The sequence below is a fragment of the Dryas octopetala genome, chromosome 8, assembly GCF_963921425.1.
Source record: "Dryas octopetala chromosome 8, drDryOcto1.1, whole genome shotgun sequence".
NCBI classification, from domain to species: Eukaryota; Viridiplantae; Streptophyta; class Magnoliopsida; order Rosales; family Rosaceae; genus Dryas; species Dryas octopetala.
The window spans coordinates 6,534,060-6,554,209 of NC_141373.1; the positions used below are offsets into that span (position 1 = coordinate 6,534,060).

General features: G+C 37.0%; 3 protein-coding genes and 1 pseudogene across 3 annotated transcripts; 1 reads left to right on the forward strand and 3 right to left on the reverse strand.

Moving 5' to 3' along the window:
• The first annotated feature begins 3,378 nt into the window (after window positions 1–3,378).
• On the forward strand, window positions 3,379–4,018 carry LOC147276581 (secreted RxLR effector protein 161 pseudogene; annotated as a pseudogene).
• Window positions 4,019–5,487: 1,469 nt separating this feature from the next.
• Window positions 5,488–8,323, reverse strand: LOC147276582 (endo-1,4-beta-xylanase 5-like). The gene is made up of 7 exons (XM_086254879.1): window positions 8,215–8,323; window positions 7,966–8,012; window positions 7,537–7,759; window positions 7,183–7,349; window positions 6,899–6,997; window positions 6,000–6,791; window positions 5,488–5,880 (listed from the first exon to the last, which is right to left on the reverse strand). Exons 1-7 carry the CDS (start codon window positions 8,267–8,269, stop codon window positions 5,533–5,535), a joined length of 1,731 nt encoding a protein of 576 aa, XP_086111005.1. The 5' UTR covers window positions 8,270–8,323; the 3' UTR covers window positions 5,488–5,532.
• Window positions 8,324–10,091: 1,768 nt separating this feature from the next.
• On the reverse strand, window positions 10,092–14,431 carry LOC147276583 (endo-1,4-beta-xylanase 5-like). The gene is made up of 7 exons (XM_086255530.1): window positions 14,383–14,431; window positions 13,078–13,124; window positions 12,749–12,968; window positions 12,439–12,605; window positions 11,935–12,033; window positions 11,012–11,797; window positions 10,092–10,451 (listed from the first exon to the last, which is right to left on the reverse strand). Exons 1-7 carry the CDS (start codon window positions 14,429–14,431, stop codon window positions 10,092–10,094), a joined length of 1,728 nt encoding a protein of 575 aa, XP_086111656.1.
• A 1,083-nt stretch (window positions 14,432–15,514) lies between these two features.
• LOC147276584 (endo-1,4-beta-xylanase 5-like) lies at window positions 15,515–18,927 on the reverse strand. Its single transcript, XM_086255531.1, has 7 exons — window positions 18,870–18,927; window positions 18,154–18,200; window positions 17,804–18,023; window positions 17,527–17,690; window positions 17,010–17,108; window positions 16,136–16,921; window positions 15,515–15,877 (listed from the first exon to the last, which is right to left on the reverse strand). The coding sequence occupies exons 1-7, from the start codon at window positions 18,925–18,927 to the stop codon at window positions 15,515–15,517; spliced, it is 1,737 nt and encodes a 578-aa protein (XP_086111657.1).
• Window positions 18,928–20,150: the final 1,223 nt, after the last annotated feature.

The following is a 20,150-nucleotide window of genomic DNA, read 5'->3' on the forward strand; positions in this document are numbered from 1 at the left end:
TAAGGCTATTTAAAGCCAACTAAAGGGTTTAATCTAATAAGTTGAATTCTCCCAATTCCTTCGTACATTATTCAAACACTTTGATCTCAACATTTGGTATCAGAGCCACCTCACGGGGTTCTGATTGGAACTTGAGAAGCAGCAGTCTTCTAGAAGTGCAGTTGCTAAGATATGGCGACTGAAAGCAGTTTTGTGCAACCAGCAATTCCGAAGTTTGATGGGCACTATGACCACTGGAGTATGCTCATGGAGAACTTCTTGCGCTCCAAAGAATATTGGAGTTTGGTGGAAGATGGGATACCTACAGCAGCAGAAGGAGTCGAGCTCACAGAAGGACAAAGGAAGGCAATTGAAGATCAAAAATTGAAAGATTTGAAGACAAAGAACTATCTCTTCCAAGCCATTGATCGATCAATCCTGGAGACAATCTTGAACAAAGACACAGCAAAGGACATTTGGGACTCCTTGAAGCATAAATATCAGGGGACAGCACGAGTAAAACGAGCCCAACTACAAGCTTTTCGAAAGGATTTTGAAGTTCTCCACATGAAGATAGGAGAATCTGTGAATGAGTATTTTGCACGAACTCTCACCATAGCCAACAAGATGCAGATTCATGGAGAGAAAATGGGGGATGTTGCTGTTATTGAAAAAATCCTAAGATCCATGACTTCCAAATTTGATTATGTCATCTGTTCTATTGAGGAGTCTAATGATCTAGACAGCTTATCCATTGACAAGTTACAAAGCAATCTCCTGGTGCACGAACAACGCATGACTGGCCATGTTATAGAAGAACAAGCTTTGAAGGTTACTCATGAAGATCGATCAGGAGGAAGAGGACGAGGTCGTGGCGGATTCAGGGGAAGATGACGAGGAAGAGGTCGACAAGGCTTTGACAAATCTACTGTTGAGTGCTACCACTGCCATGAGTTTGGACATTTCCAATATGAATGTCCAAAGAAAGAATCAGAGACAAAGGCGAATTACACAGAAGCTAATGAAGAAATGCTGTTGATGGCTTATGTGGATTTCACGATTGCTAGCAAGGAAGAATTATGGTTTCTTGACTCAGGCTGCAGCAACCATATGAGTGGCAAGAAAGAGCTGTTTTCTGATTTTGATGGTAGTTTCAAAGAGTCTGTGAAGTTGGGAAACAACTCAAGCATGGCTGTGATGGGGAGAGGCAACATACGAATACAAGTGAATGGGATTATGCAGGTTATCACTAGGGTGTTTTATGTACCCGATTTGAAGAACAATCTGTTAAGCATCGGTCAACTACAAGAGAAAGGGCTTGCAATTCTCATACAACGTGAGAAATGCAAAATTTTTCATCCTGAGCGAGGACTAATTATGGAAACTATGATGTCTGCAAATAGAATGTTTGTCTTGCTTGCTCAATCTGTGACAAGCAACCAAACGTGTCTCAACACGCTTACAGAAGATACGGCTCGACTTTGGCATTGTCGATATGGACATTTAAGTTTCAAAGGCTTGACCACCCTCCAACAGAAGCAAATGGTCAGTGGACTGCCACAACTCAAGTCCCCTTCGACAGTATGTAAAGATTGTTTGGTGGGAAAGCAGCAGAGAGATCCATTTCCAAAAGAGAGCACATGGAGAGCCTCTCAGATTCTTCAACTAGTGCATGCCGACATCTGTGGACCAATCACACCTATCTCAAACAGCAAGAAACGGTATGTGATTAGTTTCATTGATGATTTCAATCGTAAAACCTGGGTTTATTTTTTGGTAGAGAAGTCAGAAGCTTTTATCTTTTTCAAAGATTATAAGATTCGTGTTGAGAAAGAGACTGGTTCATATATAAGAGGTCTTCGCACTGATCGTGGAGGAGAATTTACATCACAAGAGTTCACCAACTTTTGTACTGTAAATGGCATTCGTAGACAATTGACATCCGCATATACTCCGCAACAAAATGGTGTTGCGGAAAGGAAGAATCAAACTATTATGAATATGGTTCGAAGTATGCTTTCAGGGAAGCAAATCCCAAAAACGTTCTGGCCCGAGGCAGTCAATTGGTCTGTTCATGTTCTAAATAGAAGTCCAACTTTTGCAGTCATAAATGTCACTCCAAAGGAAGCTTGGAGCGGATCTAAACCATCCGTTGATTAATTCAGGGTGTTTGGGTGTGTATCTTATGTTCATATCCCAGATACCAAGAGGACAAAGTTAGATGACAAGAGCTTGAGATGTGTTTTACTTGGAGTAAGTGAGGAGTCGAAGGCCTATAGATTGTATGATCCAGCTTCTCATAAGATAATTGTGAGCAGAGATGTAGTGTTTGAAGAAGATAGCAGTTGGGACTGGGACAAAATTCAAAAAGAAGCTGTCTTAGCAGACTTTGATGCCAATGAAGGAGAAATCGGCGCTGTTCCTAATAACACTCCAGCCACCGAACTAGAAAATGATACTTCAGGTGAGTTCACAGAAATCAATTTACCTGAAAATAATTCCCCTCGTCCGGATGAAGGAAGAATCAAGATGCCACCAGGTTGGATGAGAGACTATGAAAGTGGTGAAGGGCTTTCTGAAGAAGAAGACATGGCTTATCTAGCTATGTTTGCTGACAGCGATCCCATTTGCTACGCCGATGCTGTGAAAAGTGCCAAGTGGAGAAAAGCCATGGATTCGGAGATAGAAGCTATAGAACGAAATAATACATGGGAATTGACAAACTTACCTACTGGAGGAAAGAAGATTGGGGTCAAATGGGTCTACAAGACTAAGCTGAATGAAAATGGAAAAGTGGATAAATACAAGGCCCGACTGGTAGCTAAGGGGTACACTCAACAATATGGTGTAGATTATGCTGAAGTATTTGCACCTGTGGCTCGGCTAGATACTATTCGACTGGTGATTGCACTTGCAGCTTTGAAGAAGTGGACAATCTATCAATTAGACGTGAAGTCAGCATTCTTGCATGGAGAGCTCAGTGAAGAAGTTTTTGTGGAACAACCTCCTGGTTATGGACAGAAGGGTAATGAGCAGAAAGTGTATAAACTAAACAAAGCATTGTATGGACTTAAACAAGCCCCTCGGGCTTGGTATAGTCGCATAGAATCCTATTTTTTGAAGGAAGGCTTTGAGAAGTGCCCCTATGAACACACTCTGTTCATCAAAACAACATATGGAGGTAAGATCTTGATTGTTTGTCTTTATGTTGATGACCTCATATTTACTGGAAATGATGAACTTATGTTTACCAAGTTCAAGCAATCTATGATGGATGAGTTTGACATAACTGATCTTGGAAAAATGAGGTACTTTCTTGGCATCGAAGTAATGCAAAGTTCGACTGGCATTTTTATATGTCAGAAGAAATATGCACAGGAGGTCCTGGAAAGGTTCATAATGGACAGCTGCAACCCCGTTCACAATCCAATTGTTCCTGGCTTCAAGCTTATGAAGGATGGAGATGGAGTGAAAGTCGACAGTACTTTCTACAAACAGATTGTGGGAAGTCTTATGTACTTGACTGCCACTCGACCTGATCTTATGTTTGTAGTAAGCCTCATTAGTAGATACATGGACTGTCCTACTGAACTGCATTTACAAGCTGCTAAGAGGGTGCTGAGGTATTTAAAAGGAACAATTGATCTGGGTTTGTTCTACAAAAGGGGGGGCAATGAGAATCTCATTGTCTACACGGACAGTGATTATGCTGGGGATCTAGAAGATAGAAAAAGCACTTCGGGATATTTGTTTATGTTAAGCTCAGGAGCAGTGTCATGGTCTTCGAAGAAACAGCCAGTAGTCACTCTATCCACCACTGAAGCTGAGTTCATTGCTGCAGCTTCATGTGCCTGTCAAGCTGTATGGATACGAAGGATATTGGGGGAACTCTGTCATGATCAAATTGCGTCCACAACAATTTATTGTGATAATAATTCAGCTATCAAGCTTTCTAAGAATCCAGTGCTGCATGGTCGCAGCAAGCACATCGATGTGCGTTTCCATTTTCTTCGTGATCTCACAAAAGATGGTATCGTGACTTTGGTTCATTGTCAAACTCAGGAGCAGGTTGCAGATATAATGACAAAGCCTTTAAAGCTTGATGCGTTCTTAAAGATGCGTGAGTTAATGGGTGTTTGTTCAAACCCAGTATAAACTGACTGCTGTTAGCATTTAGTTTAAGGGAGGATGTTAAAGTTGTTAGTCATTAGAGTTTGGTTTGGCAGTTTGTGACTGCTCTGTTAATAATCCCTATTGTTTAGGGACATGTTGTTTCCTTTGACCTATTCCTTAGCCATGTACCACGTTATTAGAGTTGTAGAACGTGGGCTGCAATTTGATTTGTTTCAGTTATCTTGTAAGGCTATTTAAGGCCAACTAAAGGGTTTAATCTAATAAGTTGAATTCTCCCAATTCTTGCGTACATTATACAAACACTTTGATCTCAACAATGATAGCGCCATTTCTGTTCTCCATCTTTTCAAACACCGGAATGGAAATGTTGCATTCTGTGGATTTTCAAAAACCCTTTCCGCAAATTCAGGATTTCATGCTGTCAAACTCAGGGCACTTCTCACAGTTCACAGTGGACTGACTGACTGAGTGTGTATCAAATTAATTCATAGTGTTCTTAGTGGATCACTTCCACGTTTGGGGTTCATTTTCATCAAAACTAATATGGAATGGTTGAATGATGTAGCGCTACAATTAGGTGGAGAATCTCAAAGGAGATTGTCATTAATTTTGGACCATTTTTAGGCCATGCATGCCATGCTCTCATGGAAGGCATGATATTATTTTTCTCTTTACTTATAGGTATTGATGGAAATAAGGAACAGACTGTATACCTTCCTTTTCTACTGGAACAAGATAAGGAGTTACTACAAGAAAAATGGTATAAGACCACATAAGAACAACACGTGCCAAATTTTGTTCTTAACAACATGCTTTGCAGGCGCATAGCAAAAGTGGGCTTTCAACAATGTGCAATACTAGTATATTAATTATACACAGATGGTTTTAAATCATATAGGCCGGAGGTAGATTATGCTTTTGATGTACCATATGATGATATGGGTATCTTCAATTTAGAGGATGGAACCTTCACACAACATTACTCTCTAGATCCTAATTTGAAAGGGTGCCTACCACTGGCGCTTTGGGTTGTGCCGCCATTTGATGGACTCTGCTAGCTTGTAGTTCATATATATAGTATGTGATTTTAATGACCAAATTTAGACACTCACCCTACTTCTTATTTTCTTTTAGGGTAATGAATTCATAACATTACCAGACAAAGTTTTATGGATTTAGAATTTGAATGTGTTAGAATCAAAAGGCAATATGGATCAGCTAAAATTTCATGTAATATTTTGTTTGTGTGCTACTGCTCTGGCTATAGGAAATTTGTTTCTCTTGTGAACTAATGCGGTGGTATTGCTGTTTCTTAATCTTTCCTCTTTAGACTGTTGCAGCAGTATGTTGTCAAAAACTCAATATTATAGAATTTTATTTTTCTCAATATGTATAGTTATTATTATACATTGTGGTGTTTCATGCATCAATATGAACATGGACAATTGCCTGTGGTTCAGCTTTTGTGACCCTAAAGCTGAGAGTTGCTGAGGATTTGGTGATGTGGTCTTCTGCAGTTACCTCATAATCTCCATGAAACAGGGAAAGGTCTATAAATCCTTGACCATCTGTTGTGATTTCGCGAGTCCCGGATTTCCACTCATTAATCAGCTTATCCACAACATCTCCTGATGGAGTATTTTTGAAGTTCTTGTCTGCAAGGGTGGTAACATTAAAACCAGCTGTCAATGGACCTACAAACATGATGATCCCTTTAACTGCAGGATGAGAATAACCTTCCCTTAGTACCTCTTCCAAATACTGAGCCTGCAAACAAATTAATAAATGTTAGCATCAACTTAGCTATTGAAACAGTCATATACACATCAAATATTTGTTATTTTCTGTTCCACATTTGCACTGTTGCTGCAAAAAAATTGAAGTACCTGATTTGGGTCTTTTCCCACATCCACTTCTGTAAGCCATATTGGCAATCCTGTTGCACCTAATATGTCTAAAGTAGATCTCATGTAAACAAGATTTGGCTGACCAGAACCAAAGTGACCTTGCAACCCTATTCCTGCTGACAGATTAGCATTTCCAGGGTATGACAAAATCTCCTGAAGTTTCTTCTTGTAGTTGATTGGACTTGATTTCTCATCGCTACTATATTCCATGGTATTATACTCATTCATGAACATTATTGTGCCAGGATCAAGCTGTTGAGCTGTGGAGTAGTATTGTGCAGAAGCATTCTGGCCAAGATTATCCTCAAAGAATCTGAAATGAAGATTCTCATTCACCACATCCCAAGCAATTAGTTGTCCTCTGTATCTAGAAACTACTGAGTTGATTCTCTTTGCAGCTGCTGTTCGTAGGTCCTCTGGGGAAAGGGATTTAACCCAGTCCGGTTGGTACTTGGGATCGTCCCAGAAGACATTGTGACCTCTAATAGAAATGCCATTCTGTTTGGCAAACTTTACCATGTCATCTGCAATAGAATAGTTTTCATGGCCTTTTATTTTCTCAGTGCTGTACCACTTCATCTCATTGGTGAAAGTTGTGAATTTAAATCTTGATGCAAACCACTTCTGGTAATCAGAGTTTGTGAGGATGTTATGATTCATGCCACATCCAAATGGGAAGTCTGACTTGATTTGCTTAATGGAGACTTTAGCACCAACCAGAGGAGTTCTGTTTGGTTGAGTTACCTTGAACCTCACCTTACTCTTACGTACCTGCAGGGTTTGAATTAATTAACAATCTCAATTTTCAGTAATTGTGACCAACCTAACATTTTATCCATAAATTAGAGGATTCTAGCTTTAATGTGTTTACACTTGACCTCATCGATGGTTTGGTCTTGGTGTGATCTCCATTCCTCCTTGGTAAATGGTTTTAAGGAGACATTGTCCACCCATATTTCCACTGCTGTATTTTTGCTCTGCATAGCAGATGCATGAAAAAGGATATTCAGTATCAATTTGATTGTGATGATTCTTCCTTTGTTGGTAGTTGGAAATAGATGATAAATTAAACTCAAAACAAGATGGGAGAACTCTTAGATTTCTAATAGTCGACTTACTAAAACAAAAAGAGGATCAAATTCAAACTCATAGTTCACTTTACCTCAAAATGAATCTCAACCGGGCTTGTAAAGTTTGCTACGATGCCACCTTTTAGCAGGGTCCAGCAACCATGCTCGGCTATTACTTGACCACCACTAATGCCATCACCGTTGGGAAACTTAAAAACAACACCTACAATCTCACTTCCTTTACTGACTTGAACAGAAGCTGAAATTTTAAAATTTGCTCAGTCAAAATCATGTAACAAGTACATAGATCCAGTTAGCACTAACATATAAATTCTGGATGAGACAAGTATCATAATCATACTACTTAATTGAATAAGACATTAGACATACATTACATTCCTTTAAAATTAATGAGGTTTAAAATTGATGAATTGGAAATTAGTTACCAGAAAAGCTATAGATTTTTCCTTCCTCAACTTGAACCTTCTGTGAGAAACTGTCTGATGGATGTTTTCTACTTTGTGCCACAATGAACCAGTTTCCTTCCTTTGATATTCGTGCTTCTATTTTCGCTTGTCCAAAAGTTTTCCATCCTTCAATGTTGTGATTAAATTCTGGGTTTACCATAATCCCTCCTCCATACAGAGCTTCTAGGGGCTCCACCAAGCACTGTTTGATCAAAATTATAGCAAAAAGGTAAGTTGAAATCAGCTTTTGGCTTATGTGCATTTCAACATTAGTGTTTCACAAAATTTTTGAAGCTGGCATTCACAATACAAAAAGTCCTTATTCAGAAATCATCATGTTGCAAGTTAAGCGTTAAATCCATAGAAGCAAAAGCAATATGATTGTGAAGAATGGGAGTTGATCCTTGCCTTTGTTGTTGTCGAGTAGTTGTAGAACGAAGCATGGGTGCCATGCCCTGTAACAGTTGAACAGGTTTACATTAGCAGAAAGAATTTATATGACAGCAAACAATGATGACATAGAAATAACTATTTCCATATCATTTTAAGATAGTTGTCTCACACAAATTTTTACACAAACATGTGTGTGTGTGTGTGTGTGTGAGAGAGAGAGAGAGAGAGAGAGAGAGAGAGAGAGAGAGAGAGAGAGAGAGAGACCAAAATACAGAAAAATGCATGAGAGAAATAAACTGGTGCAGGATTCTGTGAACATCTTGATCACTTCATTGCAAATTAAGAAGGAATCTTCAAAACAATCTAGGTATGTTTAAAATGCAATAGACTTGTGGTTGTGGGATATGGTATTTCCGTATTTATAATATGTACAATAGAGTTGTGCACTGATGTTGGTGCAGTGCATGATTCACTATCATGGTTTAATGCCTGGGCACCTTTGCCTTTGGTTCATGAAAGCTACATAAATTGGACAGGTCACCTGAAAGTTAATTAATGTTGGTTCATGTAAGTTATTTAATGTAATTAAGGATCTCTAAATTAATCTCAGGTTGTTATAGTATTAAGATCACATTAATAGACTAACTAAATGTTTCTCGATATTTGATCATTGATCTTCGTCCACATTATAGCTTTTTCGAAAAAATAATGCTGACATGTCATGACGGAATGTAGGTTTCGTCACATTACAAGGCTTTTTGATACCATATTGGACAATAACTATAAGCTTAAACTGTTAGGGAATGAGCCAATAATGTATCAAGCTAATAGCACAAGGAAGTAATATTAGAGGCCCATCGGCTATTGAGGATTCTCGCATCCACTCTGGACGGGATCCTATATGGGAATCCTTTATGCATAAAAACTTCTTGTATATAATTAAATAATTAATTCACATATAAGATCCTATCCGGACCAGGTGTGGGATGCGAAAATCACCCCCATCAACTATTATCCCAATATTTTAGTATTGGATCCTAGTGGGTTTCCTTTCCTCATTTTCTTAGAGTATGATTATCGATCAATAGAGTTTAACTTAAACTTGAGTTAAGACTCACTGACAAATCAAGAAGTACGTAGGATTAATGGGAATGAGTAGCGTTAAGTTTTGAAGTATATAACAAATATTTAAGCAAATTTATAAGGACTTCATTCTGTCAAACTCAGGGCACTTCCTAGACATTCACTCACAGTGGACTGACTGTGCATCATATTCATAGTTTAATTCTCTTAGTGGCATGGTTGAATGATGCAGCACTAGCATTAGGTGGAGAATCGCACGGGGGAGATTGCTATATATTTTGGACCATTTTAAGGATATGCATGCCAATCTGTTCATGATCCTATATTTTTGTATTTGCCTACACATCTGTATACCTTCATTTTCTAATGGAACAAGATAAAGAGCATATTTTTAAGTCCAATACACACTGTCATTACTCATCAGTGCCCTGCCATTACCTCAAACTATTCAAAGTGGACTATGCATCAGTCGTGCATATATCATGCTTAGCCCACCACATGAGGAACACACTATTTAGACATGAATGCTTGCAATCCTTATAATTAGCAAATTAATTACATGTTCCTAAAGTATGTCATGGAATATTTAGACAACCATTGGAGTAGTTAGACAAACATTGTATTAGTTTGATACATTGTCAGCTCATTTCCTGACAATTTGAGCTTTTGGGATATAATAGTTGTCTAACACATTGGATTCTAAAATCAAAGGCATAATTTTATATCAAGCGGACACCCTCTCTTAAATTTTATATAATTAGATTCATTGCTCTGGCCCAGAATTCGATTAATGACTTTCATGTGTCATGAACATTGTTGATCGAAGTCTAACAAGATGGTTTGTGAAAGTCTTGGGTCTGTTCACTCCAATAAATACACAATAAGCATGTCCCTAAACTCTCGGGTTAGTAGGCTCCCTGTCCAATGGGTAGCAAAAAAACATAAGCAAGGGTGTTATTAAATGGTCAGAACATCCTTTGTTTTCTTTTTGGGCATCAACTTAAATTCCTGGTTCTTTCAAATTCAACAAGAACACAAAAATCCCAAGAGAATCAAACTCAAGCAGAAAGCTGAAGCAGCAATGGTTGTTGGGACACTGTAGTTGGTGCTACATTTAATCTCTGAACCAAGGAGGAACTTGTGGCTGAAGGGTGAGTGATGTTCACTTCGTAATCTCCATGGGAAAGGGAGGCCTCAAAGAAACCATTAGCGTCTGTTGTGCCAGAAGAAGTCAAACCCTTCAAACCCCATTCATGTAGTAGCTTATCAACAACATCACCAGTAGGCAAGTTGTTGAAATTGTCATCTGTCAAACACATTTTCCAACACCCCTTAGGTGTCCATCCAGCCCACAAAACAATTCCTTGAATATGAGGATGAGCATGTGTCTCCCTTAGAATCTGCTCCAAGTACAATGCCTGCAGACCATATAAATAGAAAATTAAAGAGATAGAGCCCCAGTCGTGTTGAAGCTTAAGCTAGTCATATATAGTGCTTTTTGTTAGGGAATTACTGAACTCTAAAATCTTAAGCTATCAATGAAATGGGTTATCAATCTAATATTATTCTTGCATCCACACCTAGTTCGGACATGATCCTATACAAGAATTTTTTATGCCAATCCTATACAGGAAGCTTGTTTGAGCGGAATCCTATACGGGAATTCTTTATGCATGAAAATAATCTTGTATAGGATTGACATAAAAGATTCATGTATACAATCCCGTCTGGACCAGGTGTAGATGCAAAAATCACCCACTAGTAGACAGTTTATGTACAGCTCCACCCTGCAGGTTAAATTGATAAAGTGGGGATGAGTTCTCGAACCAGCATTCTAATACCATATTAGATAATCACCAGCATTCTAATACCATATTAGATAATCATTGAACTTCAAAATGTATATCAAGCTAACACTTTTTATAACAATTAGCTGCAGAACATTATCAATTCAGATTGTCTCACCCAAGAGTTTTACCTGATTGGGACCGCTTTCTACGTCCAATTCTGTAATCCAAATGGGCACTCTTGCAGAAGCAAGCTTATCAATAGCAGATCTTATGTAAGGAATATTAGGAGTAGTGAAATGTGACTCAAGCCCAATCCCAAACCGTCCTCTTTGGTTACCTGGAAAGTTTTGAATCTCTCTGAGCTTTCGGAGGTACATAGCCGGCGTGGATGCTCTATCTCCACTTTGCTCAATGGTATTATAGTCATTCATGAACAAGGTGGTTGTTTCATCAGCTTTAATAGCCCAGTTATAAAAAAAGGCTGAAGCATTTGCACCGAGCTTACTTTCAAAGAAATTAAAATGCAAATTTTCATTAACAACATCCCAAGCAATTAGTTGGCCCTTGTATCTCTTCATAACAGAATTTACCCTCCTGAAAGTGGCCAAAGCAAGTTCATGTTTAGCGAGTGACTTGACCCAACCTAGTTGGTACTGAGGATCATCCCACAACACATTATGGCCTCGGACTGCAATGTTGTGTTGTTTTGTAAACCTAAGCATGGCATCAGCTACGGAATAGTCCTCTTTTCCCTGGGCATTTTCTGTGCTATACCATTTCATTTCATCCCCAAACACCGTGAGCCTGAACCTTGATGTGAACCAATTTTGGTAGGCAGTGTTATTGAGGATGTACCTGGTGATACCACAACCAAAAGGGAAACTTTGGGCTTTTTGTTGGATGGAGATTGTTGCATTTGGCAGCGGATTACCTTGCGCGTCAACTGCTTGGATTCTCACATTGCTCTTACGAATCTGCAAAAAGAGTTGTCTGTCATCAGTTAAACTTGTTAATCCAAGCATATACTGCTTTCTTAACCTTATATATCATGTTTTTGAAGACTTATATATCTATCATACATTAATTATATGTATAGTATCCTGAAACTCACCTTTGCAATGCTTTGATCTTGATGAGACCTCCACTGCTCTTCGGTGAATGCTTGTAATGACATGCTATCAACCCAGATCTCAACAGATGTGTTCTTGCTCTGAAGAGTTAAATAATTACAATATAATATTGAACATAAATACTTAAAAACAACAATGTAATACAGATTTAACACATATCTCTGAACCTAGCCTGCAGCTTGAATCCTATACCTAGCACATGCATCTGATTAAGAATACATGCATGTATTGGTTTTATAAGATCTGGTATTAGGAAATGAATCTGATTGTGAGAGCTAGAGCAACTAAACACTAAGCAGAGTATACATATTTTATAATTAGAGCTTTATGGTTAAGATTTTACTATTTATTCCTTGAAATAGCTTTTCAATTTCATGTATGCTGTATGCATGTGACAAATTCTCATATAACTAAGTAAAAGAGTTTATACATATAAGTTATGATGAAATCAAAATTTACTTTTTGTGATGACCAGAAATACTTACCTCAAAATAGAGCTCAGCTGAAGCAGAGGCATTCACAGTTAGGCCACCCTTGAGCATGGACCAGCAATTGGATTCAGCAACAACTACACCAGCATGTATGAAACCAGTACTGGTCTTGAAAGTAGCTGTTACTGAAACACTACTACCACTACTCACTTGTATCCAAGCTGCATCAACACAAACCAGATATATATATATATATGTATATATATATAATTGCAAATATATATGCATAAACTAAACTAATTAAAGTAATATATTATAATTGATTAAAACATTAGTTGTCTTGAAAATTAAAGGAATTATGTACCAGAAAATGTGTAGAGCTTGTCACTCTGCAAGTAAACCTTCTGAGACATACTGTCATATGGTTGGTCTCTACTTTGAGCCACAATGAATCTGTTGCCTTCTGCTTCTCTATGTTGTATTTTTGCATTGCCAAAGGTGGACCATCCTTTCAGGCCATCGTTCAGTTCTGGGTTTACAATGATGCCTCCACCATACTGGGGTTTGTGAGGGTTTGCCAAACACTTAAGAAAGGGAAAAAATGGAGACAATTTTAGATTTATTAGATCTCATTCTCTGTAAACTTAACAAAGTAGACTAATGTACAATGCACCATAAAAAAGTAAATCTTGCCTCAATACTGGCTGTGTAATCATAAGATAAAGCATTTACTTCAAACCCTGCAACACATTTATTTGTTAGACAATCTTATGCTAGCATATTAACTAGTTATTATTCATTACTTTAGTAGTAAATTAGAAAAAATTATGCAATACAGCTACTGTACCAAAAACAAACTTGTAAATTAGTCTGAGATACCTGGTCCAACATTTGTTAGTTTATAAGTACAATAATCTTTTCCTTTCAGCTTTCATGAAACAGATGATTGTAATGTGAAAAAGTGAACTATATTGTAAAAGGCTAATGTTATATCGGGTGATTCTCGCATCCACACTTAGGTCATCCACAACTGGTCAAAACAGATCCTATACTATAATTCTTTATTTCAATCTTATATAATAATTTTTTATAGGTAAAGGATTCTATTATAAGATCCTGGATCCCGATCTCGTTTGGTCTAGCTTTTGGATAGCATTGGCCATAAAAAAATTTCATATATGATCCATCTAAACCAGGTGTGGATGACTCAAATGTGAATGCAAGAATCCCTAATATTATATCTATCACGATGTTTGATAGATTATTCATTTGTGGGGATCCACCCATAGATTAATGTACTTTAATGATCTCAACTACCTATATTTTAGTTTTCTTTTCCAAAGATCATCCCTGTAAAAAGTTATATATAGTCAGATTATAAATGGTTTAGCCGTTTGATCATTTCTACATTTACTAAAAATTTGTGTTCGTGTAATTGCTTGACAAAAATTAGATAATTCAATGATTTAAAACTTAGACTGATTTTTGCAAAAATATCCTTAAAATCACCATATCACATTTTCTTAAGATGCTAACAATACACGTGCGCGCACACACACACACACATATATATATATGTCTTGATCCATCACTTGATCATGAAATCCATAGCGCGCATCAAAATCCAATGATTAAGCTTCAAATGTCATTTCACCTTTTCATAAAAAAGAAGAAAAAAAAAAAAGATGTTTAAATCCCAGTAAAGTATTTTACTTTCTAGATTCATGATCAAGGACTGAGATCAGAACCTTTGTATATAGTTTGGACCTTTCAATTAGTATACAATTTTAAAAAGATTAAACACTCAATTCATAAATAAATAAAAAGAAAAATATAACACTCAGGACTCGAACCTATATATGAGATATAGTGCCGAAATGCATGTGTTCATTGAATCAATTAATGTCTTGCTGAAACTTTACACAGAAAATAGTAAAAAAAAACTTCAAAGAGAGATATAAAAGAGAATATGCTAGCATTTTTTTTAATAAGACGAACCTGCAAAGAGAAAAGTGCATAACAAGAGAAGCGGGCTGTTTCTTCCCATAATCTTCATGAAGGAACAAAACAAGAAGCAAACTACTAGAGTTGGACAAAAAGAAAAGCAAACCGAGAGAGAGAGAGAGAGAGAGTTAGTACAGGAAGAAGAGGAGACTAGTAAGAGATATATTGATGAGAAACCAATGCATATACATATATATATTTGCATAATTAAACTGGAAGCTAGCTGCTACATTAATCCAAGATCTCATGTAAAATATGGGAAGGTCATACTTAACCATTGCTGTACATACCCAAAATGATCATCAATAATAAACCCATGGAGATTTGGTAATTAAGTATACAGAATCTCTCTCAGGCAGAAATTAAGTTTGGCAAATTTTAAATTTGAATTATTGATTAAGTTGACTATTCATTAAATATGATAATATGACAACATAAAATATCTTATATATTGCCAGACTCAGTCTGACAAGAAATTAAAAAATTGTATATTTTTAGATGAAGTTATACTTAGCTTACCAACATTGTAATTAACTCATATATATGTTTGGTTTCCGGTTGATACCTAGATTTGATAATTTGTAGGCTAGGAACTAACCATTTGAATAAGCAAATGAGAAAGTTAGGAATGCCACATTGATGATCTCATATTCTCATGCACTTAAGTAAATAAGAAGTTATCTCTTTTTAAGTGAGTTCTTCTTCTTCTTCTTCTAATATTCTTCTTTTTTCTACCTAATTAAGTGAATTATTTTGATCTTATTTACAGCTAGCTAGCCATCTTTAGATATTTTCAGTCGCTCCTAAAACCCTTTGAATTCTTTTGAATTCGATCCTTTGTTGTACGTATGTAAATTAATTAAGGTTGGAACATGCATTGAGAGGAGAAATGGAAAAAGATATATATTATTCATTGCCAATCATAAACACACGTACATTACATCCCCAGTTAATCTCACCGGCCAGAATATGCACGGACAATGCTATATATATACCCCGATTCACGCGGATACAAAAAGTCCGCATAATTTCTAAAGCCTCTTATGCAAACCTTTCATGACTCTCTCAATACTTAATAGCCACTCAAAAATTTCAAAATTAAGCAACAAACACAAGAAAATAAGACTCAAACAGTAGAAAGTTGGAGCAGCAATGGTTGCTGGGACGCAGTGGTTGGTGACACATTCAATCTGTGAACCGAGGAGGAATTTGTCGCCCCCAATGGGTGGTCGATGCTCACTTCATAATCTCCGTGGAAAACGGAGGCCTCAAAGAAACCATTAGCGTCTGTTGTGCCGGAAGCCAAGGCCCTCAAGCCCCATTCGTGCAGCATCTTGTCCACAACATCACCAGTGGGCAAGTTGCCGAAATTGTTATCAGTCAAACACATTCTGTAACACCCTTGAGGTTTCCATGAAGCCCAAAGAACAATTCCTTGAATCTGAGGGTGAGCATGTACCTCCCTTAGAATCTGCTCCAAGTATGATGCCTGTCCATATAAACAGGAAAAATATATTGTCAAATATAAAAAAATTGTTAGCTCGTATCTTAACAGTTAATTTAAACTATATCATGTTATCATAGCATTCCTGCAATGCAAAATCTCTCAATATAAGTTTAATTCCACATCTTCGGCTCCAATAATGGAGATGGATCAACCTACGTGTGAGAATATAAAACAATTGTTATAAGTCCATTTCCTAATAGTTTAAGCTTTTGAAAATAGTGGTAAATCCTAGAGTTTTACCTGATTGGGACCGCTTCCTACGTCCAATTCTGTAATCCAAATGGGCACATTTGCAGCAGCAAGAGTATCAATAGAAGATCTTATGTAAGGAATGTTAGGAGTATTGAAATGAGACTCAAGCCCAATCGCCATCCGTGCTCCGTTGTTACCCGGAAAACCTTGAATGTCCCTCAGCTTCTGAAGGTACTTGGCTGGCGTGGAATCCCCATCCCCGCTCTCCTCAATGGTATTGTAGTCATTCATGAACAAGGTGGTTGTTCCATCAGCCTTAATAGCCCAGTTATAAAAAAGGGCGGAAGCAGTTGCACCCAGCTTGCTCTCAAAGAAATTAAAGTGCAAATTTTCATTCACAACATCCCATGCAATAAGTTGGCCCTTGTACTTGTGCATGATTGAATTCAGCCTCTTTGAAGCAGCGTCGGAGAGTTGTTGGCTGGAGAGCGAATTGATCCAACCGGGTTGGTACCGGGGGTCGTTCCAGAACACGTTGTGGCCTCGGACTGCAATGTTGTGCTGTTTCGCAAACTGAAGCATAGCGTCGGGGACTGAGTAGTCCTCGTGGCCCTGGGAAGGCTCTGTGCTGTACCATTTCATCTCGTCTTCGAAGGTTGTGACTGTGAACCTTGAAGTGAACCAGTTTTGGAATGCAGTGTTAGTGAGGATGTTCTTGTTGATGGCACAGCCAAATGGGAAGGATGAAGCCTTTTGTTCCATGGAGATTGTTGCATTTGGTAGCGGATTTCCTTGTGCATCAACTGCTTGGATTCTCACATTTCTCTTACGAATCTGCAAAATTAGAGTGTAGTTTAATTGTCTCCATCACCTTATTGAACTGTATGTATATATATATATATATGTCTATTCTAGAACTCACCTTTGTAATGCTTTGGTCTTGATGAGACTTCCATTGCTTTTGGGTGAATGGTTGTAGTGAGATGCTATCAACCCAGATCTCAACAGATGTGTTTTTGCTCTGAATGAAGAGTTTAATTAGTGGATGTTAAAAAAAAAAAATAATAATCAACAGACATAAAGGACCAAAATGCAATGTAGGCCGGCCTAATTAATTAAATCTTAAATCCACCCTCCTAAATGCAAAATGAAGGCGGTTTATCGTGTACATAACAACAGGTCATGTTATTGAAGTATGTAACCCAAAAACTTAAACTATTAGGTGGAGACGTCCGGCCAATAGATCATCGGTGTTTTAGGGTTCTTATGTATGATATGTACGTATAGTATAATGAGCTATACTTGGTGGCTCTGATGATCATATTGAAATATCCATCCCAAAACTAGCTTATGCTATATATTAAATAGATCGAGGTGACCAATATAGGTTGGTCAGGACTAGTGAATATCTACTGATTGTGATGACCAGAAATAAGTACCTCAAAATAGAGCTCAGCTGGGCCTGAGGCATTGACGGTTAGGCCACCCTTGAGCATGGACCAGCAATTGGATTCAGCAACAATTGCACCAGCATGTATGTACCCTCTACTTGTCTTGAAAATAGCTGTTACTGGAACACTGCCACTACTCACTTGTATCCATGCTGCATCAATACAAATTACATATATATAGTTGCAATTATATATGCATTAACTAAAGTGATTACAATTGATTATAACATTAACTGGTAAAGTAATTACTTAATTACGCCCGTACCGGAGAATGTATAGAGCTTGTTGCTTTGCAAGGAAATCTTCTGAGACATACTTGCATAGGATTGATTTCTGCTATGAGCCACAATGAATCTGTTGCCTTGTGATTCTCTGTGTTGTACTTTTGCATTGCCAAAACTAGACCACCCTCTCAAGCCATGGTTTAGTTCCGGGTTTACGATGATGCCTCCACCATACTGGGGTTTTTGAGGGTTTGCCAAACACTGAAGAATTAAAGGGATCGAATTAAGAAGATGGAAACAACTAATTAAATTAGATTTAATAGATATATACTTCTCTGTAAACTTAAAAAAGTAAACTAAATCATTAATTGCACTTCTAATTAAAGCTTGCCTCAATGCTGGCTGTGTAATCATAGGGTAACGCATTTACTTCAAAGCCTGCAAATTAAACATTTGTTTGTTAGTGGCCAAAAAAAAAACATTTGTTTGTTAATCATGTTCTAAAAAGCATTAGTGATGGTATTTCATGGAGAGGAATAATAAAAACTAACAAGAATCGGTGCTCGTTATAAAATCAATTTTAGTTACTAAGGTAATACGTATATATATATATAATAAGGTTAGTACGTAATTATTAAATTGTTTTGTTTGAGGGTGAAGATATAACTCATGGTATCATCAAATAAATAACTATTTTAATAAGTTGAGACAAGAGTTGTTGGTTTCAACTTTCAACAAGGGTCAAATAAGTTTCTCACAAAAAAAAAAAAAAAAGGTCACATATGTTGAAGTTAATTGAATATTGTTACAAAATTCTTATTACCAATAAAAAAATGTTTAATGACTAAGCCATCTCTAGTATGATTAGATCGTGTCTGGCCATCACAATTTTTTGTATTTGTGTTGTGTCGTGTCATATCATATTTAACAAGTTAGATATTTTGATTCAACACTGGACGAATTAATATGCATGACTTGTCTCATATCCAATATTGACATCCAAACCCTATGGCATACATGTACAGTACATAATTTTCATTCAGAAACTTTTATTGGCTTCCATGCCGAAACTTAAATTTCACAAAATATGATACAAATTAAACAAACCTGCAAAAAGGAAAGCGCATAGCACCAGAATTAGATTGCTTTCTCCTCCAATCTTCATTGTAGGTTAATCTCTATACACAATGCTGAGGAATAAACCAATTAATATTAGAAGTCAACCAAAAAAATAACCAATATTAGAAAACCATGAGAGAGAGAGAGAGAGAGAGAGAGATTTAGTAGTGGAAGAGAAGAGGAAACTAACTAGAGATTGATCAGAAGGCAATGGCATGAACTGAAAGAACATATGCATTGTATTTATACAGAGATGAAAGCTTCTACATGCTAGATTTTAGCTGTAAAAAGATATGAAAATAATAACCCATCGAGCTTTTTGGTAAGTACAGGATTTTCTGATATGATTAATTTGAATGAAAATATAATTGGAATTGGCTCCCCAACTAATATCTTTATATTTAATACACTGGAGATTTGGAGATTTGGCAATTTTAATTGTACTTGATTTGGACTATTCCATAATTCCAGTATATATATATATATAACAGCAAGGAACTTCAGGAATTGCTTAAGTAATTTCCTTTTAAGTTATCAATCATGATTTTCCATTCTTCTCAAGTGAGAGTTGTCCAACCTATACAAAAATTGAAAATTGGTTCATTCCTTATATACCCACATGCACTGAAAAAGAAAAAAAAATCAATAAAAAATAGAAAATCATCGGCCCATATCATACTTCCAGTGGTACATTGGAGGCCCAAGGCCCAAAGAAGAAATAAACTAAACAACAACTAAACGGTGAGTTTACAACCTAATTAAGCTACTATCAAAAAGGGGATTCTGAACTACTAGGCAAGGCACTACTCTAAGAAAAAAAAAAGACAAAACCAGTTGGGTACGTACGCAATTCTAAGTCCACTTCTGTTGGGTCAAAACATATACAAATATAAACACTTGAGTAGGTTTATCGCTGGTCCCTTTGTACCCAGTTGGCTTTGTGCTTCTGCTAAAGCTCACTCGGTCTTTGGTTCGACCGGCAGGAAAAGAAGAAAAACCAAGGAAAAAAATGAAACAATATGAGGTATTCTAAAATACCTCTGTTTTATTTTTTATTTTACTAATTGTGTTTGCATTATGAAATGATTTTTGGAAGGACCCAAAAAAGAAGCCAATTAGCCAAAGAAACATGCAAGAGCCGATGATCTTCATACTTCAACCTAGACATGTACGTACTCTCACTCTCTCAGTAAAGAAGACAAAACCAGTTAGGTACCTAACTGGCTAACTCAATTGTAAGTTACTTCTTATTTGCAGCTTTCATTTTAG

What these genes read in the sequence shown, in the direction of transcription:
- LOC147276582 (XM_086254879.1), bottom strand. Translation starts at nt 8,269, where the DNA reads ATGTTCACAGAATCCTGCACCAGTTTATTTCTCTCATGCATTTTTCTG. An exon ending in ATGCATTTTTCTGTATTTTG is followed by an intron (nt 8,013 to 8,214) that starts GTCTCTCTCTCT and finishes CAACTGTTACAG; the next exon opens with GGCATGGCACCCATGCTTCG. An exon ending in AAAAATCTATAGCTTTTCTG is followed by an intron (nt 7,350 to 7,536) that starts GTAACTAATTTC and finishes TTAAAATTTCAG; the next exon opens with CTTCTGTTCAAGTCAGTAAA.
- LOC147276583 (XM_086255530.1), bottom strand. Translation starts at nt 14,431, where the DNA reads ATGGGAAGAAACAGCCCGCTTCTCTTGTTATGCACTTTTCTCTTTGCA. An exon ending in ATTACACAGCCAGTATTGAG is followed by an intron (nt 12,969 to 13,077) that starts GCAAGATTTACT and finishes CCCTTTCTTAAG; the next exon opens with TGTTTGGCAAACCCTCACAA. An exon ending in CAGCTGAGCTCTATTTTGAG is followed by an intron (nt 12,034 to 12,438) that starts GTAAGTATTTCT and finishes TTAACTCTTCAG; the next exon opens with AGCAAGAACACATCTGTTGA.
- LOC147276584 (XM_086255531.1), bottom strand. Translation starts at nt 18,927, where the DNA reads ATGAAGATTGGAGGAGAAAGCAATCTAATTCTGGTGCTATGCGCTTTC. An exon ending in CAAGCTCTATACATTCTCCG is followed by an intron (nt 17,691 to 17,803) that starts GTACGGGCGTAA and finishes GTATTGATGCAG; the next exon opens with CATGGATACAAGTGAGTAGT. An exon ending in AAGACCAAAGCATTACAAAG is followed by an intron (nt 16,922 to 17,009) that starts GTGAGTTCTAGA and finishes CTAATTTTGCAG; the next exon opens with ATTCGTAAGAGAAATGTGAG.